Here is a 26989-nt window from a genome sequence, read left to right as displayed (position 1 = left end):
TGAGGTCATCCCACTTTAACATATGCACACTTAGTTCCGTCACTCTGAGGTTAAAGAGCGATCGATATGCCATTTAGATGAGCAATATGTTATCATGATGTGTTCTTGATAATACCAGAGACAATGACAGACCCTCTGGAATTATGTACGTAGCTATTGGTGTAGGAATTTATTACACTCGGGTTGTGACTATTCAACTCATCTCCATAAAGGCACGTCCCCAGTTGGACAGACAGGTGTTCTAGAACAAGATCGCTGCACGGCAAATTCTAGGTACTTTTCTGGTTTTTGCTATTAACGCTTTTTAGTTTCTCATGTGGGACTTGAACCCAAAGATGACACAGAAGGTGGTACTCGCTCTCAGCACCCATCTGCTGCTCATAAACAACCCATCTACTTCCCAAAGCACACAGGACTCAGCTTTTGTGGCGCAGCCAAGCAAGGCAAACTACCAGAAAGGGAGGGAGAAGGGAAAACCCTGCCTGCCCTGCTCCAGTCTTCTTAAACACTCTCAGACCATCCTTCATTCTGGAGGCTCTTCTCCTCCTCATCTTTTATGGACTCTAAAACAGCAAGGAGGAAATTCTTCTTTATAACACTTGGATTATAGCTCCTTTCCTTTAAGATACCAGGTAGGTTTTAGACCTTTGGTTAAACTATGTTAAGTGAAAGCAAAATTCAATACAATAGCCCCCATGCTGGCTTGTGGAGCCAACCGCGTCTCTGGACATCTGCTTTGCCTCTCATGGCAGCATGGGCATGGCTAGCCCCGGTTAGGTGTCACTGATGGCGGGTCTCTAGAAGTCCATTGAAAAATACTACCTCTGGTCACCAAAGACTCACCAGACCTCTGAGGAGTATATCAACTCTGTTACCACTTTACCGACCTATGAAACACAGACTAATAACACAAGTAATCGATGTGGGCGAGGGTTAGGAGCCGTCCCTGTCTCCATTCTTGGATTTCATGGTGTTCCCACGTTTCTGGATCTGTTCACATTTTGTTCTGGCTAAATCCCTCCTATCAGGGAAGAGGCTGGAGAGCCTTGGGGGTGGATGTACTGAGGGCAGGAAGGTGTGCGGGCTGGGATGTCAGGGAGAGGAGCCCCTGAAGTGGTAGAGGATAGAGGAAGGGAGCCTGAAAGGGGTCCCCAGCTGCTACTTTTAGTCAATGGCAGCTTTTAGTGTGGAAGTGGGGGCACAGAAAGGGGGCAGGATGCTTGGTGTCCATGCTGTCCACTCAGAAGAGAAAGGCTGCAATTACCTGTGGGCTGCACAAATGACTACAGCTGGAACCAGACTTAATGGGTGGGGCAGGTTCCTGAACTGAGAAGGATTTGCTAAGTACCCTCTGCTCAGCCCTGAGAGAAGTTATTTTCTCTTGGCTGGGTGTGGTCAACTCTGAACGTGCGTTGCCACGTAACGCGAGGCAGGAAAAGCTGCGTTGGTACAGAGTAGGCAGCTCCAAGAAAGCGAGAAGCTGTGCAGTGTTCTGGAAGGGACATGATACAAAAACTAAGACGACCCAGGTTCCAGAACTTTGTGCCACTGCGCAGCTTGTGATCTGGGCCAAGTACACACGCCTCTCTGGGCTTCATTTATCACCTCTACAGTGGAAATAACATGTGCCCAGTTTCATAGGGGGTAAAGTTGAAACTGGACAAAGCTTAAGAGTAAGTTTTAAAAGCTATAAAGCACCGCCTGACTACAGAGTCTGCTACTCTTACTCTTTGGAGGAAAACATCTTATGAAAAACTGACTACACTAACTGCTAATTTCAGAAAGGAAAGCAAGAGGCAGGAAAACAGAAACTCATGAAGACCCAAACTACAACCAACCAACAGGCATTCTGTTCTTCCGGCCTGGACATAGAGGCCACTTCCTAAGAAAAACTGAAATGCTGACTTGTTTTTGCTCAGCACGACGCACCTTTACTGGGTCTCGCGTTAGCTGCCGTGCAGACCAAACAACCCACTGGGCAAATGCCGCCCGCTGGTGAGAGATGAGCGGGACGTGGTGAAGTTCGCAGAGATGGCAAAGTGAGGCCTCCCTGCACCCGACTGAGCGGAGCTCACAGGCCGCGTACCCTGGGCCCCGCTGCTTGGTGGTTTCCCCAGCTCCAGTCAGGACAGAAGTCAGGCTCCAGTAGGGGCCCTGGATAAAACCTGCAGAGATGCACGGAGGCTACTTGGAAAATGTACTGTTGTTGGAAACAGCTTCTTTTGGGCCTTGTGCGGGTATCTGGAGGGCATGTGAAGGGCAGGCCAGACCAGGACTGGGGAAGAAGTGAGCTGGAGGCGGCCAGTGCTGTCAGGGAGGGGTAGCTGCAGCTGGCTGGGGGGGGGGGGGGGGGGAGGGGGGGGGGGGGGGGGGGCACAGAGGGGTGAGGGTGGCAGGAAGGCAGGAACCAGAGGACAGCAGTGCCGTCTGGCTCTGCCCGTGAACGAGAAAAGGCAGAGTCTCGGTTCACACGGACCCAGTGCCAACCGGGGGACAGTCTGCAGTGGGCTCCCGGCGGGGGAGGCATCCCCACCCCGGGCCCTGGCGCTGACGTGGCCTCTTCTCCCACCTCTGCAGAAAAGTATGTCTGCGCACCACGAGGCAGAGGGACGACGCTACCCAGGGAAGGAGGAGAGGAACACTGAGGGGAAACTAAGAGAACATCTGGATGGAGGAGGGCAAAACGTGCTCCCTCCTCCTCGTCTCATCCCAGGAAGGAGTGGGGGGCAGATGGAGAAACTGGCTGTGCCTCCCACCCCCTTCCACCTATTCTCATTTTTCACTTCATTTCACGTGATAAGAACATAATGTCATTTTTCTGTTAGTCATCCCATTAGCAAACACAGTCGCCAGTTCACAAAACTGCTTTTCTGGGAGTCAGTGGGCCACATGGGCTCCAGCCCTGTGCCTCACACTCGTCCCCCCAGCCAGCCGTCTCCATGGGAACGCCCAGGGCTTCCGGGCTCAGGGGGCCTTGGGAAGGAGGGGCCTGCCTTCCAGAGGGGCCAGGTCCTGTCCTTTAACTGTGTGTCCCTGCTCCACAGGGCCAATCCCCGAAGGCTGCCATGGGGGTCTGGTGAGAGTGGGGTGCTAACACAGTGCCCCCCGTTCAACAGCTCCGATTCCTCCAGCATCTCCTGTGACAGGCTCTGTCCTCAGAGCTGGGGGAACACTGGGACATCAGCCTCAGGCCAGCCAGCAGAGAAGGGCCCTTAAAAGGCGCTGCTGGGTAACTGAGGACAGTGGCTGGAGAGGGGGGTTAAAGAGCACACAGGCTCTGCAGTCCCACAGCTCAGTGGCACACCAGCTGTTATTCTAAGCCAGTTACTTAACCTCTCTGCGGTTCAATGTTCTCAACTCTCAACAGGGACAGAACAACACCTACCTAATCGTGTTGCGAAGACTAAAGAAGGGAGTTTAAGTAACTTTACACAACATTCAGCCCTAGGTAAAGTTACGTATTAGCTTTAACTGAAAATGATAATCGGAACAATAAGAAACATGGGAAGTATCATGGCAGGACAGCACGGGGTGGGACAGAAAGGCTTAACAGAAACACCTACTCCAGTCTGAAGGTGGGAGAAGAGGTTAGAGAGTCAGGGGCAGTTTCCTGGAGAGGACTGAGCTTGGACCTAGAGAAGAACTTGTATGAAGTTAACGCTTTATTTAATTTGCTACGTGGCTAGACAGGTAAGACTCCATGATGACTCATCTAGCCCACACCTCAAACTCCTGGGCAACAGCCTCCCTCCCTCCTGGCTGCTCCACTGCAGGAACCTCAGAGAGCCAGGCCACTGTGAGCACAGACAGCAACTCTGGGGAGCACTTGGCGGCAGCAGCCACAATGGACGTTCCAGAAGCAGGACCACAGCCCGAGCTCCTGCCACGTGGGGCCGGCAGGGTTCCTGGGAGCACCCCACCTCCACCCCACTCACAGCCACTGACGAGTCAGGGGCTCCTTCATACACCCTAGTGATATGCTAATTCCACGAGTCCTTCACTGGGGCAACTGCAGATAGAGCCAATACACTGGTTCCATCTTAGTGTTTTTAACACTGTTCAAGAGACAAGTTTGCCACCCTGTTCCCAAAATAAAGTGGCCCAAAACCCACCCACAACTGTTTTCTACAAGTTTTCTAGTAAGTCTTGTTTGTAATTAGTAAAGACTAGGGAGTGGCTCCTGTAATTAGGCCAACATCGGTTCTGACACTTGTGTTTTCCGGAATGTTCCTTCAGTGGACTATAAAACCTCCTATCGATATTGGAATTACTGAACTGAACTACGATCACGACCAGAGCCTTCAAGCAGAGCAGAGTTCACAAGCTGCCCAGACAAAAGAGAGATTTTTATATACTTGAAGGCACCTGTGATTACTCCAGGGCTTTTCCAATTCAAAGACTCAGTGATAAATTTTCATTGCTAAACCTAAAGGCAGATCACTAAATAACTCAGACAGTCTCTTCACATTTTTCAGGTGAGTGAAGCTTCCATTTTCATGTCACATTGATTGCAGACTTACCGAGGTCGATAAGAATCGCATGCTGTTGGGAGGTGAGCCGTTTTAAGAGTTCTTTGTACGGCGTGTCCTTTGGCCGCTGTTTGCTGGGAAACTGGTGTTGAAGGCAGTATTGCTCTGCTAAGAATTTCCAGATTTCCCCCCGGAGATGACGTGGCACACCTTGGGGGGGGGGGTGCGGGCAGAAAACAGATTTTATGCTCAGAGTACAACCTAATAATGAAGATGAGTTCAGTTTCATTCCACTGACCCAACCTCTTGTTCCATATGGATTAACAGCATTGAAATGGAAAGGAAACAACCAAAATTCTATTCTATCTGCTCCCCTTCCTGCCTCCCTCCACAGCCCCATCCTTCCCCCACCTCCCCGGCCCCTCACTTTCCCTTCAGCTCTCAAATACGTACTTTGTTCGGACTGGGCTAGACCCAGGAAGGGATGAACTGGTGAATGACACGAGCCCCTATCTAGGGCCAATTCGTAACGTTCTAGGGACGGACGCCCAGGCACATAAAATTACAATGCACAACGTCGTCTCCTACAAGGGAGGTGAGCAGAGTGAGGGGGTTCAGATGAAGGAGAGCAAGAGGTCGTGGAATCCCTCACTTGTGTCAAGATGTCAGAGTGTGGGAGGAAGAGAGAAGACGAGTTGAAGGAAGGAACTAGAAGCCTGGGGCACAGTGCGCACGTGTGGAGGAGGCAGGTGGCAGTCAGGCTGGAAGGGTTTTATTAAGAGGCGACATGAAGGATAAACAACCTGCACTTTATTGAGCAGCCGTGGGGAGCTACGGAATGTTTTTGAGCTGGGGAGGGAGCAGTCTAATCGGGAAATGCTGCTTAGACACTGCGTGCCAGGTGGGCGGAGAAAGGGAGGAAAAGCTGGATACTGCCCACATAAATGTGCCTCGCAGAGCATTCAACCAATCTGTGAAAACAAGAAAAGCTATCCGAGAGCCTCTCTTCCATGTTTTAAACACAAGTGATTTGACTACTCAAAGTGATTAAAAATGTCATCTGAAACTATGAAAAGTTCTCTTAAAGCCGATGATGCTATTTAAGGCAAAGTTAGGTAGCAAGAGTGACGGTTTCGATTCAAAACTTTTTGGTTCACCATTCTGCTGTTGTTATGAGGCCCAGATGTGGAAATGGGGGAGAAGGGAGCCTGCAGAATAAGACACCAAATCTTTCTCATCTCTCACAGGAGCTCTCTTGAAAGAAAAGGAAGCTGCAGTTTAGGGACAAATTGCGACTGCTTTGTACACTTGCCAGCTACTCAGAGCGCCTGCCCAGGGAGGCTGTGTTCCTGGCTTTCCACTGGCCACGTCTGAGGGAAGTTTCAGCAGCAGGTGACATTTACCATGAGGTCACCAGGTGCTGCCACCATTCTAAGCAGTCTGTCATTGCTGAGGGAAAGAGGATGATGATCCTCATGGTAAAGACGAAGAAAATGAGGCCAACAAGCACAGATCCCTCACCCAAGATCACCCAGCAGCTGGTTCGGAGCAGAGCAGAGAAAGCACCTGCTGTTTCCCTCTTCATGTCTTCCCTGTCACAACAGTCAGACAAGCTGCTCCTCAGAGGGGTACTGGAAAAATGTATGTTGTGTTCCTGCCTGGCAGTCAGTAATAAAATCATCATCTGTGGCTCTGAACCAGAGAACACTCAAGGTCATTTATTACCAGATCCACAAGGAACTATTTAGAACAATCCCTCAGCCGTCTCTTAGAAATACTCTAGGTGGGGTGGCTAGGTGGCTCAGCCGGTTGGGCATCTGACTCTTGATTTCAGCTCAGGTCTTGATCATGCGGTCGTTGAGTTCAAGCCTGCACTGGGCTCCATGCCCATTTATTATGAAATAAATAAATAAATACTCTAGGTATGGTAAGTAATTTGATTTTTCCCTTACACATACCAGTTGTAAAAGAATAAAAAAGGTGAGCCTGTGGGAGATACCCAGGGCCACACTTAACTGTGACCACATCTACACCTTCTCTAAATGCCGGTCTCACAGCATTCATCTCATGACCTTGTGTAGTCCCCCAGAAACACATGTCCTCATCCTAACCCCCAGAACCAGTGAATGTGATTTGGAACAAGAGTTTTTTATAGCTACAATGAAGGTCCTGAACTGAGATCATCATCCGGACTATGCAGGCGGGTCCCCTAGCCAAGGACATGGGTCTCTATAAGAGACGCAGGGGAGCAGGCAAGACGGGCAGGCAGTGTGACCAGGAGGCAGAGACTGCAATGCCACAGCCCCAAGTCTAGAAATGCCAGCAGCCTCCACAGTAGCCAAGTACAGCCCGGCCAACACCTCCACTCCAGACTTCTGGCCCCCAGGAGTGCGAGAGAAAAAAGTCCTGTTGTTTTAGCCACCAACTTTGTAATCATTTGTTATGGTAGCAAGAGGAAACCAATACACCCTGACGTCTGCCTTTGTATATTATTCCACTCCTCCTCTCTCTGCTGTCCCTGCTCAGAGAATACCTTACGGTGTGAGTACACATGCACACGCACGCGCAAGCCCTCAACATTTCAAACTATGTTAGAAGTAAATGTGGCTTGAAAAGCAGTCAACATGTTAAGTGATTTATAGTGGGGCTTTTCACAAAGTATTTTTTTCAGCCTGGGAAATTTTCCCAAAGTATGAGATGACCAATTTCCTCTTATTACTAAATCATTCTCATTATCTTACAGATCTTTATTTTTTGGAGGAAAAGAATACTCCTTGTGTCACTGGACAGTACCACATATTTTGGTATAGGAGAGCTTAGGTTTTGTGATTTAAAAACAAAGAGTCATGCAAGTTGGAGCCAGTGCCTTTGCTGAGAAGGACCTGGCACCCACTTCCCCAGGCTCAGTTTGCCTTCACTCGTAACCCACTCCTACCCCAGGCCTGCAAGCAGGGTTCGGCGTGGACAGGAGGCCTCTCTCCCCCAAACGTAAATACCTTTTTTATTTTTACTAACTTCAAAAGTAATTTGTGCTCACCATTTTTTTTTAAAAAGCCCTTCTAAAAATGCAAAAGATATAAAGAAAGTGAAAAACCACTCATAACTAGAGCGAACATATAATTCACCACCCAAAGTAGGAAGCTCTTGAAAGCAAAGGGAGGAAGGTATTAATTATTTCACTGGGACAAGCTGTAAACTAGGGCTATGCTGGGTAAACCAGATGTATGGTCATCCTATTACTCGGATATCTGCAAATGTGTCATACATGGCTTCCTACATATGTGCACACAGAGAAATACAACTGTGAGACCGTGCACTACTTATCTCAGACATCTTCTGCATCAGTAATTATAAATCTACTGCATCACTTTCAAGGACTATGGCACAGGATGGTCACATGGTTGGGGTTTCTGGGTTCTGTTTTGGTTTCTGACTCTATAATGCCACAATAAGCATTCGTCCTACTGCAGTGCATTTTTGACTGATTAATTTCTAGAACAGGTTTCTAGATGTGGCGTTGCTGGATCAAAGGTAAGGAGTGTTTGCATCTGGCCCATATTGCCAACTGCTCGGGTGGCCTTTTCATAATCTCATTCCTAACAAGTATGTGCCAGTTCATAAAGTTCTACCTTGCTGTCTTTAGTGAAATCATTTAAACCCAAACTAAGTTTTGAGTTACTTAAAACTCCACAGAATTATTCTTCTTTCTTCCAAGTTGACACCCTAATCCTGCTGCTCTGATCCAGTTTTAGTGGAAACTTGGAAAGCTTATAAATCCCTTTTTTCCATCACTTAGGGGGTCCTCAGATCATTAGGAGGAAGGGCCTCATCACCCACACAGGACTGTCTTCTCTTTTAAAGGCTCCTGGTAACCTGGCCTCTACCTAAAAGGCCAAAGGGGTGGTTCTGATTTAATCTCATTTTTTATTCTGAGCTACAAGATGGACTGTGGGCATTTGTTTGGAGTCATTACATCTTACATGTTGAAACCAGCCAAGTAACTGACAAAGCCCTTTGTGCAGTTAGAAACAGAGCTGCCACGGAAGGCAGTATGGCCATGCCAGTGGGTACAGAGGGGATTCCAGGTTTGGCTCCCCTCAGCATACAGACCATACAATCACCTAACCTAAACTTCACTACATAGCCTCCAGATGCCAGAGTGTTTCCATCAGTTCCCCCTCATAAAATGCATAATGAAAACCAATATATCCAGGTGCCAGGCTTCTAAGAAGCTCAAACACTTGGAAGAGCTGTCACAGACCTATGTGATTTACCTTTTGTAGAAGCAAAGCCACCTAAAGACCATCATGTAGTCAATAGTGAAAAGGGAAAGAACAGACTCATTCTTCTCTCTGCTTTCTCCTTTTTCCAGACAGCAATCTGGGGCCATCTGGGGCAGTGGTAAGCCTCCAGCAACCACTACGGACACAAAGAATGTGAGAACTGGAAGAGAGTTGTGAGACCCTCAGTATGGTCTATACCTCTCATTCTAGCAGCCAGGAGGCCTGAGCCCAAAAAGGCAAGGACACCCGCTAAAGGTCACACCGGGAGCCGCTGGCCAATTTGGAGCCTGACTCTTCACCACCTGCCTCATGTCTGGTCTCTGAGAAGGGCACTGCCAAGGCAGGTTCAACCACAGGTCGTACCGTGCAATGGCGAGAACTCTAGCAGACGGGTGTGTGAGCAGCTCTGTGGCCCTAGGCCCATTGCAATTGAGCCATGTTTCCTTATCCATAGAAAGGGGAAAGTCATAATTAGCAAAAACCTATTACTAAAACTGGTGCTGGGAAATTCAGATAAAGTTTAAATAATGCCTATAGTAGGCTTCAGAAAACTACTCTGCCTCACCCACTGTCTTAGAGATGAATTACACTTGTGTAACTTCTTCCATTGAGCTGCTAATAAAGTCAGAAGAAAACTGTAAGCTTCATACATATTTGTAAAGCTTGGTCTAAACTCTTGGTTTATTCATGACTGCATTGACCAGAACTCAGTAATCACTAGATTAGACTCCGAAAGGCTCCGATCTTGCCAGCAGATGCTAATATATTTACTTAAAAGAAATAGTTGTTTTACTCAAACACTAATAATCATCAAAGTTAAGATGTAAAATGGAGCTACTCAAACTAGCTGTGATGAAGAACCAATTTTTGTTTTCTTTTGAAGTGTTCTAATCCACTGCTGGTACTTTTATAAAATACACTACAAGTGAATTTATAAAGGAACATGAAACAGGAGAAAAGACTGATACAACATAAGTCCACATTTTTTTCTTTCTTTTTTTTTTTTTTTAAAGATTTTATTCATTTATTCATGAGAGAGACAGAGGGAGAGAGAGAGGGAGAGAGAAGCAGAAGGAGAAGCAGGCTCTCAAGGAGCAGGGAGCCCGATGTGGGACTCGATCCCAGGACCCTGGGATCATGACCTGAGCCGAAGGCAGACGCTTAACCATCTGAGCCACCCAGGCACCCCACATTTTTTTCTTTTAAGGATTACCCTCATCAAATTGCTGGAAAAGTTTCTAAGTGCTTAGTCTCAAGTTTTATACTCAGTCCAGTCACGTGTGGACGGGCACACAATCTGCAGACCGCACTGACAAACAGCAAATACTGCCCACCCACCCGGGCCTCCCAGAATAGCAGGCATGTGCAGTGTGCTTCCAGGGATCAGCTAATTTACTGCTCAAAGCAATCACTGTCATCACCCACATCTTACACATGGACAAAGTGGGGCTCAGGGAGGTTAAGCCATTTGCCTAGGATCACAAGGCAAATCAGTAGGGCTGGGATCTAAACCTGGGACTACCTGTCTGAAGTCTGCACAAAATTCTGTTGTCTCCTGAGAGTGCTCACAGAAGCCGTGCAGTTTTCACTTTACCATTTAACTCAGAATATGTCATCATCATCCAGGTTGTAGGCAACCAAGCCCTGTTTTCCTATCTTCTTCCTGTTTTCTGGGCTTCTGGGCATTTTAATTAAGAGGAATACTAATGGTGGTAAAATTTACATCAATTAAGATATCTGGAAACAGACTGGGGAAAGACATTGTAACTCGGAGGGCGCCTGGGTGGCTCAGTTGGTTAAGCGACTGCCTTCGGCTAAGGTCATGATCCTGGAGTCCCGGGATCGAGTCCCGCATCGGGCTCCCTGCTCGGCAGGGAGTCTGCTTCTCCCTCTGACCCTCCCCCCTCTCTCATGCTCTATCTCATTCTCTCTCTCAAATAAATAAATAAAATCTTAAAAAAAAAAAAAAAAAGACATGGTAACTAGGAGAAAAATGGCCACCAAAATTGGACTTTAACATATTTTTTTTATTCCATACTTCTCCCCAATCATCAATGTGAGGTAAGGATGACTGGACGGATTTCCCATAAAGCTTACCTTGCCCAACAGCCGAATGCATTTTCTCCATGTCAAACTTAATTTTTGATCTTCCTGGAGTGCTAAGCATCTTTTCCCAAACTGCGGTTACTTCTTTGAGACAAGGAGTGATTTCTTCATAATCGAGCTTTAGGCGCTTATTCAGCAAATCATTTTCAGAGGCTAGAAGACATCATTTAAGAACATGTTAGAATGCTATGGCTGCCTACTCACACATCACTGCTGAGATGTCAAGCTGTTACAGCCAGCTTACCAGGTCCAAACTAAAGTTACTGTTCCTGCCCCACCCCATTTTCCTTACCTTGGAAAAAACTAAATGCACCTGGGAGGTATCCTTGATTTCTCTTGCCTCTTCATCACCCCCAATGAGTCCTGTTGGCTCTACTATTACAGTACCTCCCATACCTGTCCAGTTCCAGCAATCTCCACAGCTACCCTATTAAACTGCAAATATCTCAAGGACAGGAGCTGTGGGTTAAAAGTCCTGGTGCCCGGCATGCTTAGAGACCAACAAAATTTATTCATCTGAACCAGGAGAGACCCTCCAAGGATAGTTCCTCCTTGGTTAGAGCCAAACCTCCTTAGGTAGCTTCTACTTAGTCATGTTTCTGCTTCCCGCAGCTCAACAGAGGAAATCTGCCCCTCTCATAGGACATTGCCCCAAATACATGAAGGTAGTTATTATTTCCCACCAACCTTATTCAGCTTAAACTGCATTAAAAATGTACCTAAATTACCAAAATGGGGTGGGGGAGGGGAGAGGAATCAATAAAGGAAAAGTTTAACTTGACAATTCTCAGGATTCGACCAGACAATTTCCCTCCCATCTAAAACCACTCTATCCTATTTCGACACAGTGGTAATGCGATCAGCCCCCAAATCCATTCCATCTCACATCTCAGATCCTGACTACAAGTGTATTAGACAGCAGGTAGGATGCACAGCTAAGTATAAGCCAATACCTAGGCCTCTGCAGAACTGACCAACTACTGTCTTTTATGATATAATAAGCAAAGACTATGTCTTAAGTACTTTATATTTAGCAACATTTCACCCTAACGACTCTCTGAGGCAGAGTTCTGGGTGAGAAAACTGAGGCACAGAGGCTGAGTAGCTCCTCCTCTGTCCTCAGCAGGAGGTGGAGGGACCTGGGGCCCTTGCCCTTCTCCACTGCCCGGCAGAGCTTGCTGTGCTTAATTATACAGTTTTTCTGGGATGAGGCATATATCTATCGGGGGTCTTAAATGTTTGACAGAATCCAGTGGAGCTTTCTGGGCCTAGAGTTTTCCGAATGAAAGATTTCCAATACGAATGTGATCTCTTTAACAGATACAGGGCCATTCAGATCTTTTTCTTCTCATTTCAGTTTTGGTAAGTTGCACCTCTCACGAAGTTTGTCCATTCCATCTAAGCTGTTACGTTTCCTGGCATAAAGTCATTTTTTGTCCTAGAGACACTGATAAGTCAATGCAAACATCTCATGAGTCTGTCCTCCCCCAACCCCCTGAAAATATGTGCACTCTCCCTACCCCCACATTATTCAGGAGGAGAGGAGGCTGCTCATAGTAAGCCCAGGCCCACAGAAGTAGGAGGTGCTGGAGGCAGGATCTGAAGATCCCCGGCTTAACCACTATACTTCTTTGTACACTTCAGTGCCTATTATTTTTAAGATGGGAATTACAGCTACCTTACTGAGTTGCTCTGATGAGGATTAAAGGAGATGAAATATACTAAACATCTACAAAATGTCTACTAATCAGCAAGTGCTCACAAATTATCCAAAATATAAAGGCAAATAAGGAAAAGCATAAAACACTGCTTTACTAATTAAAGTGCTGATAACATGAAATAAAATATTTTCTTTCTCCATATTAGAAATTGAGCAAAGGCTAACTCCGTTAATCTGGTTAATGCTCCCCTAACAGTTAAGACCTGATTCACTAGATGCAAGGATTATGTACTTAACTGACCCAATTACCACCTTCAGGTACAAATGCACCAAAAGATGGCACTGAAATGGCTGCAGAGCTCCCTCGTCCAGCCCTCATTTCATGGACACAGACACTGAAGTTCACAGAAAGTACAGAGCTTGCCCAAAGTTATTTACCAGCTGGTGGGTAGTCAAATGACTCTGGGCCTGGTGCTGCCTCACCTGTGATTTTTCATCTACCACTTTATTCTTCTCCTTCTTAACTTTGGATAATGTTTTTTAAGGTCCCACTAAACAACCCTATGACAAATCGGGTTCAGGACTAGCTTTGCTGGGGACAGAGATTGCAGGTAGCACTGGGCTCTCGGTGCCAAAGGACGTTTCTCTGGCAGTGAGCTCTGCTGTGAGCCTTTGGGACTGACTGAAGAGCCCAGCAAGCAAAATGAGGAACCCGCTCTGAGGTCAACAGAGCGATACCATCGAGCCAGAAGATTCAGTTGAAAAGGCTTACTCCATGTATTTCACTGTTGGCCCAAGCACCATCCTGCTGTGAGTATCCCAACACTGCTGCCTAAGATCCGTAGTCTCCAAAATGTCTTATCAGGCAAGGCAGTTGGTGCATACTTGTGACAAACGTCAAGGCTCCCAGCCAAGGCCTTTAGATATAAGACCAAACTGCTTAAATTATTAAATAAGGGTCTACAAACCCATGATTGTGCTTTCTGGGGCTAGGGCAACCAGGACTACATGAGATCAAAGGTAACTTTGCAAAAGAGTCCTCTAAAATGTATATTACCATTTACCATGGATGCATGAGTGAACTTGGACTTTGAACTAATAATCTTCAGGTCTGATTTATGCCCATTACACAGGGTGGGCTGAAGCTGCCCATCCCCAATCCCGCACTATTAGCACTGCCTTCACAGATAAAATGTTCTTCCAACTGCCATCATTTCTTAAAAACTTAGTAAGGAAAGGCTAAAAGGCTGGAAGCATCAATGATTAAATGACCTCCAAACGTGTACAGATTTTAGAAAAATTACGCTCAATCTTTATTTTTTTACGGCCAACACAGGACAAAAACCTTTAAAAAAATACCTTCAGTTACGATTCAATTAAAATTCAAATGTGTTGTTATACCATTATGCAGATATAGTGTCTTTATTATTATTTTTTTGAAGATTTTATGTATTTATTTGACAGAGAAAGAGAGCACAAGTAGGCAGAGAGGCGGGCAGGGGGAGAGGGAGAAGCAGACTCCCCGTGAGCAGACAGCACGACATGGGGCTCAATCCCAGGACCCTGGGATCATGACCTGAGCCGAAGGCAGCCGCTTAACTGACTGAGCCACCCAGGTGCCCCCAGATAGTGTCTTTAATATGAACTTTAATATGAAGTATGAAATTCTGAATGACATGAGTCAGTTCAACAAGCAACAGTATGCTAACCCCAAACCATGGCTGTATTGAACCACACCCTGTCCTGCATTAGGCTGCCTGCATCTTCATTTATAATAGGGGGAAAATGGTCCTGCAGAGGGGCATGGCGGAGACTGTTGGGTGGGGAGACAGGAAATGCATTTTAGACCCAGCACCACGAGAAGTTAGCTGTTTAACTCTGGGGAAATCAGAATTCAGCTTCCAACTGCCTACAGTGGAGTGAAGTGGATTTAGATGATGTGGTTTAGTTCTTTCTCAGATGCAGTGGTTCTGGAATAGTAACAGATACTTAATCTACATATTCAAAAGCCAGGAAATAGACTTAAGCATAGAAGAACCCCCTCATACATGTTCTTCTAACTTCTTTCCCAAACAGCAAGCAATTCAGCTTTAACACCTGATCAATTTCAACCACTCCCAGTCACAATTTAACTTTCCTTTAAAAAGCAACTAAAAGTGGCACCTGGGTGGCTCACTCAGTTAAAGGTTCGACTCTTGGTTTCGGCTCAGTTTGTGATCTCAGGGTCACGAGACTGAACCCGTCTGCACTCTAAATAGAGTTTGCTTGAGATTCTCCCTCTCCCTGCCCCTCCTGCTTGTATGTTCTCTCCCTAAAAGAAATAAATAAGTTGGGGCGCCTGGGTCAGTTAAGCGTCTGCCTTTGGCTCAGGTCATGATCTCAGGGTCCTGGGATCAAGCCTGTGTCAGGCTCCCTGCTCAGTGAGGAGTTTGCTTCTCCCGCTCCCTCTGCCCTTCCCCCCACCCACGCTCATGCTCTCTCTCTCAAATAAATAAAATACAATCTTAAAAAAAAAATCTTTAAAAAAATAAAAAACAACTAAAAAAAAAAACCCAATGCAATAGAATGACTGTCTCTCTAGTATACAGTACACTCCTGGTTGGTTCTTGTCAAATCTTGCTTCTGTATTTATTTAAAGATTTATTTATGTGAGAGAGAGAGAGAGAGAGAGAGAGAGTGAGCATGGGGGGGGAGCAGAGGGAGAAGAAGAGAGAGTTCCAAGCAGACTCCACGCCAAGTATGGAGCCAGAAGTGGGGCTCAATCCCACAACTCTGAGATCAACGACCTAAGCCAAAACCAAGAGTCAGTTGCTCAACTGACTGAGCCACCCAGATACCCCTTGTTTCTATATTTAATGAGAAAGTTCTGTGCCCATCCCACCCCAACAAAGCTTACCAAATGTTTTTTAGGCAATTCATGGTCAGGTTCTTATTGATGATTAAGCTTCTCAGCAATATAGGTACTGTAATGCACTGAAACCATGCTTTCTAAATTATATTAAAGAAGCTTATTATGCTTTCACCACAAAGGTAAACATATGCTGAACTTTAAAGAGCTAAGAAGAGAAAATTAATTCAAACAGCAAGAACGAAAGACCAGCCAGGACTGACCACTGCCAGATGAAATAAGGAAGCAGCAGAAGGGCCAGTGAACGCAATGCAACACCTGGCAAGGTGTTCCAGGGAGCCTGACGAAACTCTTCCCCGCTCATTCTTCTCTGTCTGGTCATCACTTACACAGCTTTACAAAAGCTCTGCTTCTGTGGCATACTGATCTTATCGCGTCGATGCAGTCATGATGCCTCCTAACATCCCAAGAAGCCAGCCAGCACCATTCCCATTTTACAGCTACGCCCTGATTTTCCATGGCTGTCATTTCCAGCAAGATTGGCCAGGATAAGTATTAGGATTTACGACCTACACGACGAACATAACTGCCTCTCCGCTTTTCAACAAAAATCCCAACCAAAAGACACGAGTGTGAGTGCTGTGCTCCAGAGCCGTCATTCAGCTCATGCTCATTTAGCACTTGGTGATGTCATCACAGTCAAATCTCTTTCCAACATCTGCTTTTACTTGTTTTTTAAAGATTTATTTAGACATCTGCTTTTAGAATGGCCTTCAAGAACACACAAGAAAACAGCAGGAAAACAGAGCTGGAAGAAAACTTAGCATTCAGTGCTGTAAAATCCCCTTGAGCGGCACCCCTTCCACAGCACCATCCGGGGATGACCCGTCTGCCTTGACACCGGGGACAGGGCTGGGGGTGGGGTGGGGGGGCGGAGCCCACAGTATCCATCAGTGGCCCATTCCAGCCACGAAGCTACTTTCATAACAAAAGGTCTTATTACTTTGTATCTGACTTCTTGTTTTTGATCAAAGATGACACACTTTTTTGGACTATGAACCTTATTCATCAGATTCGGTGTCTTAATAACTTTCACCTCTATACAGATCTCAAGATAAAAGATGAAGATCTGCAGTCAAGAAGTAAGTTCAATGAAAGGTACTCTACTTGCACAATTGCCCTGGGCCATGGCGGCACAACTCAACTGCCTCCCTCTGGATGATACGTCTGACTTCCTGCTCAAAATGACCATGATTTCGCATCCAGGGAGTGCTCTATACTGCTAGACCCATGTTCTTTCCATCAGACCACCCACTTAGCTTCTGAGCTACTAGGAAAATAATATTTTTTGGTTCAAGCAACAGTATAGAAACAGGAAATGAACAAAATCTAAACTTGCAAAGTTTATGTCTTATTCTTGATACTGATATAACCCCTGGCAAGAATTTGGCTGGTCTGAGCCTCAGTTTCCTCTTCAGGCTAATATCTGCCTTCCAGAGCTGTCAGCATTAAACGAGTCTGTCTATATAAAACCTTGGTATCAGTTCGGGTAGAACTCCGCTAACGCTAAAGCTTAGTCCTCTTCAGATCACCTACAACCCACCAAAAATGCACAGAGTGAGGTTATGAACTTAAGTGATTTGTGTAGGATTAGTTCATACCTACCAGCCAAGCACAGACTGTGGCTGAGGGCAAAGTACGGAGAGGGAGAGAAAACAAAACAAAAAACACTCTTCAGAGGGTTGAAGCTTACATTTGAAGGTTGTCTCTTGGAAGTTCTACATGTTATGCTAAAAATGACCATATAGGAATAATTTAATATAGTTGGTGAGATTATCATGAACTCTCCAGAAAGTAAAAAGCATTAACTTGACTTTGAAAAAGTAAACATATTTCATATATATACATATGTATGTATGCTAGAGGATCTTGTTTTTCTTTTTAAAGACAGCATACTTATATGTCTGATGTGATTCACTTCAGAGCCAAGATAAATTATCAGGCCTGTCATTCTAAAAAAATGGCAAACCAACCTTGCAGCTTCTGATTTTCCTTCTCCATTCTAAGGAGCAGTATCTGTTGTAAAATAGCCTTTTGCCATAACTCTCGAAGCTCGTGAGATGTCCTTTTCTTTTCCTCTGGGACGGGGCCGAAGGGTCCATCTTCACAAACTGGTTCTAAAGGAGATCGTGGTGGAAGCTCTCCCAGTTCTGAGTAATCTGGGGATAGAAAAGGACATTTCAGAATGGTCATTTCTTTTTTTAATACAGATTTAAACATAGTGTCAAATCAGAAAATTTCTGTTCATTCAGATTTTATGAAATGGTGTCACCAGACTTAAAATTTTTAAGTTTTAATATGCATTGAAATAAGTTAGGTCTGAGCCACAACCATCAAATTATACATCAAATAGCAAGGAAAAGTTGAAGGAACTGAGGAAATGTTCAAAGACACCTACTTTTAAAGGTGTAATATTCCTGTTTTCTTCTGAGTCAATGACTGTATTATTAGTAATAGCAAACATTCACAGAGTGCTCACTCCATACCAATCGTTCTGAGGGCTTTATGGATACTAGCTTATTTAACACTCAACCACCCTAGGATAGAGCTACTATAAGTATTCAGTTTTAAAGAAAAGCAAACTGAAGCACATTTGACACCTGCCAAATGTCACAGAGCTAGGAAGTGTAGAACCAGGATCGGGGACCCAAGCAGGCTGGCTTAACCACCATGTTATAAGGCTAGGTATTCTGGAAGAAGACTAACGCGTATTTAATAGCCAATAATAACAGTGACCATTAACGGGTCCTCCACCAAGTGCTGGGCACCATGCCAGGTGTTTTATATAGACAGACTCATTTAATCCTGATGACAATTCCAGAAGACAAGGATTAGCCTGAAGAGAAAACTAAGGCTCAGAGAAGCAAAGGAAGGTGCCCAGGGTCAGACAGTGAATAAGCAGGTGTGGTGCGATCCCAACCAATGTCTGCCTGACTTGGAAGTTCATGCTTTCTGCTCGATATCCCTGTAATTCAAATGTTTCCTACGTCATCAAGTTTCAAATTTCTATTTATTAGTTGAAATCTCTTTACATTTCATGAATTTGTACCCTTCTCAACTGCAGACCCCATGTGGCTGGGACACAGTGCTGTTGTTGCAACTCACAAATACCTTACAGACAAGCAGAACATCCCACCAGCTTACTCTGAAACTAGCTACAAACAGCAAAAGTTCTCATATGGAATATTACTCAGCCATCAGAAAGGATGAATAACTACTGTCTGCCTCAACACGGATGGAACTGGAGGGGATTGTGCTAAGTGAAATAAGTCAAGCAGAGAAAGACAATTATCGTATGGTTTCACTCATCTGTGGAACATAAGGAATAGAGTGGAGGACCACAGGGGAAGGGAGGGAAAACTGAATGGGAAGAATTCAGAGAGGGAGACAAACCATGAGAGATTCTTTGACTCCAGGAAACACACTGAAGGTTACAGAAGGGAAGGCGTGGAGGGATGGGGTAACCGGGTGATGGGTATTAAGGAGGGCACGTGTGGTGATGAGCACTGGGTGTTATACGCAACTAATGAATCTCTGAACATAACACCAAAAACTAATGATGTACTTCTATGTTGGCTAATTGAACATAATAAAAAAAAAGTTCTTATATGAGTGGGCCCCATCTGAGGCAATGCATTGTTGGGTATTTCTCTCTAAACTGAACCTAAGTAAAATCACAGTCCTAACATTCTGTGAAAAGCCCTTGACAGACAACCCGAATTTCACAACCACCCAGAACACAACATACAATCTCTTCCAGTGTACAGTTCCAACAAAATTCCACACTACAATTAATTTCCAGAAGAGTTTCAGCATTGATTGCTCATTATCTAAAGGTGGGTTTGATTTCCTGCTATGAAATCTTTGAAATCAAACACAAGCTACAAGTTTCGTTTTATAAAGTGACTTGCCCATCTTAACTCCTATTAAAGTTACTGGATTAAAAAGAATTATGATAAGCATTAAGAATGCTTTGTGATGTCTGTAAGCATTCAAATGCTTGTCATCACATTTCTATGTCTATTTCATTATGATCCTATTAAACGAATGAATAAATTAAAATTCTTCTTTTGGAGGTAGTTTTTATGAACGTTATAGGAGGATGCTCATGTGAAATGGTCAGTATAAAAGCAGGAATAACAATTGTTGTGTGGTAGGATCTCAATCTTAAAATTATTATGAGGAGCAGGACTGTTCAGTGACTAAAAGGTCAGGCTCTGGAGCCAGGCTGTCTGGGTTTTAATTAAGACTATGCATTTTTTGATTTTGTGACCTTCAGCAAATTGCTTAACCCCTTAATGCCTCAGTTTCCCAATCTGTCAAGCAGGAATAACAGCACCTCCCTCACAGAAGTGTTACAGGGACTGGGGCACCTGGGTGGCTCAGCAGGTTAAGCATCAACTCTTAATTTCAGCTCAGGTCATGATCTCAGGGTCGAGAGAGCTGTGCTCTGCGTGGAGTCTGCTTGTCCCTCTCCCTTCCCCTGCTTGCATGCGCTCTCCCTCTCTCTCTAAAATAATTTTTTTTTTTTAAGAAGTGTTACAGGGATTGAGTTAATTCATATCCTATAAACTACCTGAAACAGGGTCGAACACACAGTAAGAATACAGTGAGTACTAGCTTCTTATTAGTTGCTATTACATAGTCCTTAACAGCACAGAAAAAAACACTGGAAGGAAAACACTTAAAAATTTATCCACTCAATTGTAAGCTCTAAGAAGGCCAGACAGGCCACCTTGTCAGTGAGGGTTCACCTAGCACCCGGCACAGTGCCTGCCACCTAACAGGTGCTGGGCAGATCCTGCTGAAGAAGAGAGACAGGTGGGTGCTAGGTTTGCATGTGCTTCCTGCTGTTCTTTGTATTTCCTAAATTCGTGACAATAAACGTAATTTTTAGAACCAACTGAAGAAAAGTAATGCAAATCTGTTCCGATTTAAATCAAAGATTGCAAAATGTTCTGCAAAACACTTAGAAGACAAACCAATCCCCCCAAACTTGTGTACTTAGCATTAGTTGGTACTGAATATGATACAGCTGAAGTTTACCCTTTTTTTTCAGAAGGCATTTTAGTTAGTATTCTCATTCAATCTTATTCTGCAGCCTGGAGTCTTCCATCTGAGCTCTTCCCTTTTTTCTTTTACCATCTTGGCTGTTGAAACTCTGCTGGACACTGCGGTGGTGATTCAAGTTCTGCTTCACCTCATGCTGAAGGACTCACAAGGGTCGACGGGGAGACGGCCTTGCCGTGGGGCAGCCTCGTCATAAAGTAGTTTAGTGACTTACAAAAGACCGATAGTTAACTGTCAGTTTGTTCTAAATCTGGCCTGGCTAAATGAATCCAAGTGGGCTGTTTTCTTATCAATGCAAAGAGACGCAAGTTTGGGCCGAGGGTGGCCCTCTTTCATGGACACATGCCTGGTGTACGGAGTGCCTGGGGTACAGTCTTGTGAGACATGTACTCAGCAGCATGGGGCTGAGTGGAGTGGCAGGGCCAGGGAGAGGATAATATGAAGATGTTGGTCAATTGGCAGCTGAGAATCTTATTCTAATAATAAATGTGTGCATTATTTTAACTTGGATCATTCCTAAGCCATTTACACCAGTTATTTATCAAGTCCCTTATATACCTGGGATGTGACATGCTAGGTGGTCTAAGAGAGGCTTTGATTTTCTAACATTCTTTAGAACAACACTGGGGATCTGGCTTCCTTCCCGGACCGATACTCTTGCTGAGAGGCTGCCGTACAGAGACTGATGGGGGAGAGCAGGGAGGAACTGGGCTAGGGTCCCTCCACCCCCAGGCTGGCTTGGCAGTCCCTCTTTGTAAACCTCTGTAAACACGTGCACCTTTGGGGTTCCAGTCCCTCAGTGCAAAATGTGAGAAATGATATTCCCCTCTGACTGCCCCAACTGTGGAGCCGACAGGCACTGACAGACACACATACTTCTACATCTGCAGGGCCCTGAAACCAAAAGGCCACAATAACACGCTAGCCTAGGATGAGACTTTACCTTTCGGACATGCCCTATAATGACAAGATGGAGCATGCTTCATTACAACAGAGCCTTTCAGAAACAATCGTTTTCAATGGGTTCTAAGAACTTCAAAGCCAGCCACAAGTCAGGGGTCCTGCGAGACAATCCTTGCTGGGACATTCTCAACAGGGTCATAAATAGGATCTAGCTTGGTGCGTCAATACTTTAGCTGCCAAACTGTCCTCCTGAGACTGTGCTGCCACATTCTTCTTGCCCCGCTCTGCACACAGGTGTGTGGGGAAGAGCATGACCCTGCACCATCAGTAGGAACACGGCCGACGCTGTGACAGGGCAGAGAAAACGGACATGTGCACACAGCCTCCCAATTGTCCCGCGCTGACTGAAAAGTACGGAGTACGGGCCTGCTGGCTGGTACTTTCACGAGACACTGCTATCAGGTTTGAACTGCTCTTCTCCTCCTTGTAGAGACCTGACACTGAATCACACATTAAGTGCCTTGTAAGAAAGGGGCGCTCTGGGAGGAACATGAAGAGATAGGCCCTTCTTCAACATTCTGGGTTTTCCATTATCCCACAGCAGAGCATTTTTTTTTCCAAAGATTTTACCCATTTATATTTGAGAGAGAGAGAATGAGAGATAGAGAGCACTAGAGGGAAGAGGGTCAGAGGGAGAAGCAGACTCCCCGCCGAGCAGGGAGCCCGATGTGGGACTCGATCCCAGGATCATGACCCGAGCCGAAGGCAGTCGCCCAACCAACTGAGCCACCCAGGCGCCCCCACAGCAGAGCATTTTTATAACTCTCTCCATCTCAAAAATCCTGATCTCCCATGCCAAAAGAGAAAGACATGTTTAAGATTTCAGCTATTCTGAAACCTCTGCTTTAGCAACATGAATAGACTTTGGAAATGAGAATTAAAACTGAACAATAAGCCTCTGGAGAAAAGTTAACAACAATAGGGATTAACGTCTGCAGCATCTGTTGTTACCAACAACTGAAGACAACTTCTTAAAAACCAGAGTAAAATGACCGTGTAGACTTAAGAAAGGAACAGGCAGTCCTCTATGAATGCTGTCAAACTGTTTACAGAGCACGAACAACTTTACCTCTCCTGCAACAATGTCGCTGTGGGAGAGCAGAGACTTCTGTGTCCCCTGCTCTGCCACGTGCCAGGGAAATAGCAGATACACACACGTGCCAGGGAAATAGCAGATACACACAGATAGACACAGAACAGTCACCGAACAAAAGGATTCATTTACCCAAGACTGCTCTACAGCCTACCCTGTCTTCTTTGGAAAATAATAATAACAACAACAATAAAAGAACCTCGCTATTTTCTACAGTTGCATTATAGAATGGTCCAGCCACAGGGAGACAGAATTTTTTTTTAATAACATTTGGTAAAAAGAAATATTTTTAAGTTTTTGCCACATGCCCGCTAGAAATCCAAGTATGACTAGAACACAATCCCTCAAGTTTCAACAGGGTGATAGGGAGAAGTACATGGCTGCTAGGAAGTACAAAGGAAGTGTTCTAGAAATTTAGCAAAGAAAATCAATCTCTCCTGTCAGGTCGAGAGCATGAGCCCTGGGGTCACACGTCCGGGGTCAAATCCCAGCTCCACTACTCACCTAGCCACTCAAACGCAAGCATGTGTGGTCTGATGCTTTACACCTGTCCCTCATTTGCATAACAGTGTCTATGCTCTGTGGGCTGGTGTGAGTGGTTAAGAGTAAACGTGCAGAAAACACAAGTCTGGCACACAGCAAGCATTCAATAAACTGACAGCTGTCATTCTTCTTATCGCCATCATCAGGACCAGGTTTTTGGAAGTGGTGGTGGCTCTTGGAGGACACGGCAAAATCACAAAGGTGGAAATTTCTCATAAATGGGGCTACGAAAACAAGGTGTCCAGGTGACAGTTCCTCATCCAGTGACCCATTTCAGCCAATGAGCAGATGTAGGTGTGTATGTGAAAACAAGACAAGAATGGTTGAGCCCAGATTACAGAAAGCGTTGAATGATTAATTTATGTATTAATGGATGAGGAAATGGGAATCACGGAAGATTTGAGGTTTTTAGTTTTTAAGGAAAAGGTATTCCATTTATGTGTTCTTCAGTGCTGGAAAGAGACCGCGGCTGTTGGGGAACGCAGAGCTTAGCGGATCAGACAAACGGAGGGCTATTATAAAACCACGTGAGAAGGCGCTGGGCAGGGCGGGGGCTATGAAGACAGGAGCTCGAGCCTAGCTCTGCCTGAGATGGGGTGCAAGGGGAGGAGAGGACACATGCTGGGGAGCGGGGCACACACGTTTTATTAAAAAGCGGCAGCCAAGGTATACACAGAAACGAGAAACAGAAGCAAGGGTCTTACAGGCCTCTATCTCTATACCCTTCCAAATTAGCTATTTGGCAGGGAGTCTCCAAGGCTCCACGAAGACCACTTGGAGTCACGGAGGCCAAAAGCCCCGCATCCCCCTGTTCGGAGGTTGTGAGGACAGCTCCGAGGAGCAGCAGTGAAGGAGTGAAGGCGGCATGGTAGTGGGCAGTCCAGGGCAGACAGCCAGGTGGACGGACCAGGACTGAAGGCAAGGCGGACAGGCGGCGCTCCTGGCGGCTCCGGTCAGCCCACCATGCCCCCAGCTGCCCCCTTCTGGGCTGAGCTCTGAGAGCAGAGGCATGCAGCACCCAGAGCGTGGTTTCCCAGTGGTGGAGACTATGAAAGTTAAGGCCTACATAAAGCTTGAAAAGAACCAAGAAAATGCTGCAGATGAATTTTTATATTTAATGCAGGAGATAAAATTATCCTTTGAAATAAATAGCAGTTGTTTTTGCATCTGCAAGGGGAATGACACTGTACTTTTCAAGAGGGCTGAAGGTCAGGGCTCTTGTCTCTTGATTAAAGTCAATAAAACTATAAAGAGGAACATACATTCCGTCTGGTGGAATAGAAAACACTGAACTCTGTCATAGTTTGCTCTCTCCTATTAACCCTGTACAGAACACTGGATTTCAAACTGTGGTCCTTGGAATTTTCTAGGACACCTCAGGGTGGAAAAGCACCTCGAGCAGCACAAAAGGCCCTTGGTGAGTGCCAGCAGGCTGTGTGTGTGTGTGAGGAGGCGTCCAAGGACGTCCCGCCCACAGCCGCTGTGTGCCGACCGCGCTAGACACCCCTTGCTCACACTCCGTTCCTTCTTCTGGACTGTGGCGGAAACAGTCAGCACTCACAGGAACACAGGGATCCGGGGCTGAAAAGGGCACCAGAAGATGACTTAGCTCAACCCCCTTCCCTTCCCAGAGGAGGAAACTGAGGCTCAAAGAGGTCCAAACTCACCTTTTTTGGACCACTGCCTATATATGTGCCAGGCCGTGTAGCTTCCAAGTCCCCCCTGATTTCATGCTCACAACCACCCGATAAGCAAGGACTGTTTTTACCCCCCAACAGCACAGCCCGAGACACCAAACTGGCACTTGGACCCCGGGTGCCCAGCATGACGGGAACGAACCGGCGCTGACACTCACCCCCAGGAAAGGCAGCCCCGACTCTCCGCGCCTCAGCTCCCTCACCCACAAACCCCAGCCAGTAACGGCCTCCACCTCCCCCAGCTCTGCTGCAGAGATTAAATGAAAAATCCTTATCAACATATAAAATTGTACATGGCCAGGGATAAGTACTGAATTCCTATTATCATCAGTATCTATTTTATTCTAAACCTGGCTAGGTCTTTGTGCTGCTTGGACTTCTCCACAATCAGACTAGGGCTGGGGAGAAAGAAGACACCCGGTGAACCGAAGAACACTGGGGAAGACAGACGCTCACTCTTCCCAGGGGCTCTCCCCAACAACAGGAGCCCCTGGCCACTGCCTTAGCGTGTCCAGGACCCATGGTCACGACCGGCCTGGAAGCACGGGAGAGGGATGGCCACCCTCACAAGAGCGGGGATGCCCTTTTAGCTTCTCTGGCTGACGCCCCCCTCCTTCAAAACTCAGCGCCAAGGCCACAGCCTCTGGAGAGACTCCTCTCGCCATTCCCTGCCCCGTCAGAGCCTGCGGCACCCCCTCTATGCTGCCCCAGCACCCTGGCAAACCTCAACCGAGCCTCCAGGATTCTGAGAAGGGCATCCCTGGGGCCAAAAAACCACTGCCCTGAGCACAATCGAGTCAAGAGGAGCTCGGAGAAGCAGAAGATCAAGCAGCCCGGAGCATCTTGGGGAAAAACGAAGCAGAAGGGAAAGGAGTAAAAGAGGGACAGTCTAGACAGAGGGGACAAGGGCAAACACGCCGGAGGAGACACAAGCAAGGCCCTTGTGTGGCACTCAGTTCTGGCCCAAGCAACAGGCTCAGCTCTTTTCCACAGTTTTATTCCTAAACTGTGGAAAAACTATTAAAAAACTTTATATGAATGTTATACATCTATATGTGAATATACAGATACCTGACACGTGTACACAGAACTTTATACATGAAGCTTTATAAGAAAAATATTACAGAGAGCGTAGGAATCACCTCGGTGACCCATCATTTAATTTACCCCAAGAACAATGAAATGAAACCCACCTCGGTCCCCAAGGAGAGAGCAGAGGAGGCCACCATGACAGTGGGTGTGAGAAGTGGCAGAAGAGCCCACAGAGGGTGGCCGAAGTGCAGGAGAGACAAGCCTAATCTGAGCCTGGAATGGGGGTGGGGGCAGGGACAGTGTTGGACACATGACCAGGCAGGACGACTGCCCAAGAGGGAAGGTCACTCCATGTGAAGCACGGGAATGAAAACATCATGATGAATTTGGGAATTTTGAGGAGCTCCGCATGACCCTGGGAAAGTGTGCAGGCTGAGGTGGAGGAGTACATGCAGACGGTAAGAAACGAGTCAGGGTGAACAGTGAAGGGCCTCCTATGCTAGCAAGCAAGCCATCCTGACATTAGCTCTAGAGAAGAAGTGAAAAAATGACAAGCCATCAGGTTCTGTTTCAGAGAAGTTACCCTGTTGCCCACACTTAGCCCTTTGATCTCATCCATATGGAGATTTCAAAAGGTGTCAGACCATCCTACGTTCATCGTTTACATTGGTAACTCTCCCTGACGACAGCTGCTGGTCAAGACCACCCTGCTTGGACTTCACTGTGGGCACAGACGACAAGGCTTCCCCGACCCCTTCCTCACAAAAGCCCTGGGGGTCACCATCCCCAGAACCCAGGCCGTGAGTTCTGCCCACGGGACCAGCTCCAGACCAGCAGCATCCGTATCCTCCGCTTGCTTGGCAGAATGTCTATCTTGGCGCCACCTTAGTCCCACTGGCTTGCAGACTAGGGTGGGACCCGAGGAACGGGGTTTTAACATCTGGAATTCTATGCACACTGAAGTTCCAGAATCCCTGGCCTCTGGCAGTCAGCATTTTTTCAGCCACTTACTTTAGGTTGTAGATTTACCTTAATTGGTGGTTTCACATTATCCGACACTAGGAAATGGAGTTACCTTTTAAATAAATTATTTCAAATTAATTAGGGACTCCATCCGTTACAGATAACCTGACCATTAATAAAAATTTAAAATACAACATATCTT

At 46.1% G+C, this 26989-nt stretch overlaps 1 protein-coding gene across 9 annotated transcripts in view; it reads right to left on the bottom strand.

Annotated features, from left to right (window-relative positions):
* Positions 1-26989, bottom strand: part of TBC1D1 (TBC1 domain family member 1) — a 226012-nt gene that overhangs the window by 31269 nt on the left and 167754 nt on the right. For all 9 annotated transcript variants that reach the window (XM_073891531.1, XM_073891527.1, XM_025887689.2 and 6 more), the window contains 3 exons: positions 17400-17585; positions 10850-11011; positions 4521-4679 (listed from right to left, as the gene is read on the bottom strand). In XM_073891531.1, coding sequence (XP_073747632.1) covers positions 4521-4679; positions 10850-11011; positions 17400-17585 — 507 coding nt within the window. The remainder of the gene's footprint in view (positions 1-4520; positions 4680-10849; positions 11012-17399; positions 17586-26989) is intronic.

Source organism: Callorhinus ursinus, unplaced genomic scaffold (assembly GCF_003265705.2).
Source record: "Callorhinus ursinus isolate GAN/ISIS: 27379988/994484 unplaced genomic scaffold, GSC_fseal_2.0 scaffold4, whole genome shotgun sequence".
Classification (NCBI taxonomy): domain Eukaryota; kingdom Metazoa; phylum Chordata; class Mammalia; order Carnivora; family Otariidae; genus Callorhinus; species Callorhinus ursinus.
The sequence above is the reverse complement of the archived record's forward strand: the minus strand, read 5'-3'. Positions and strand labels throughout refer to the sequence as shown.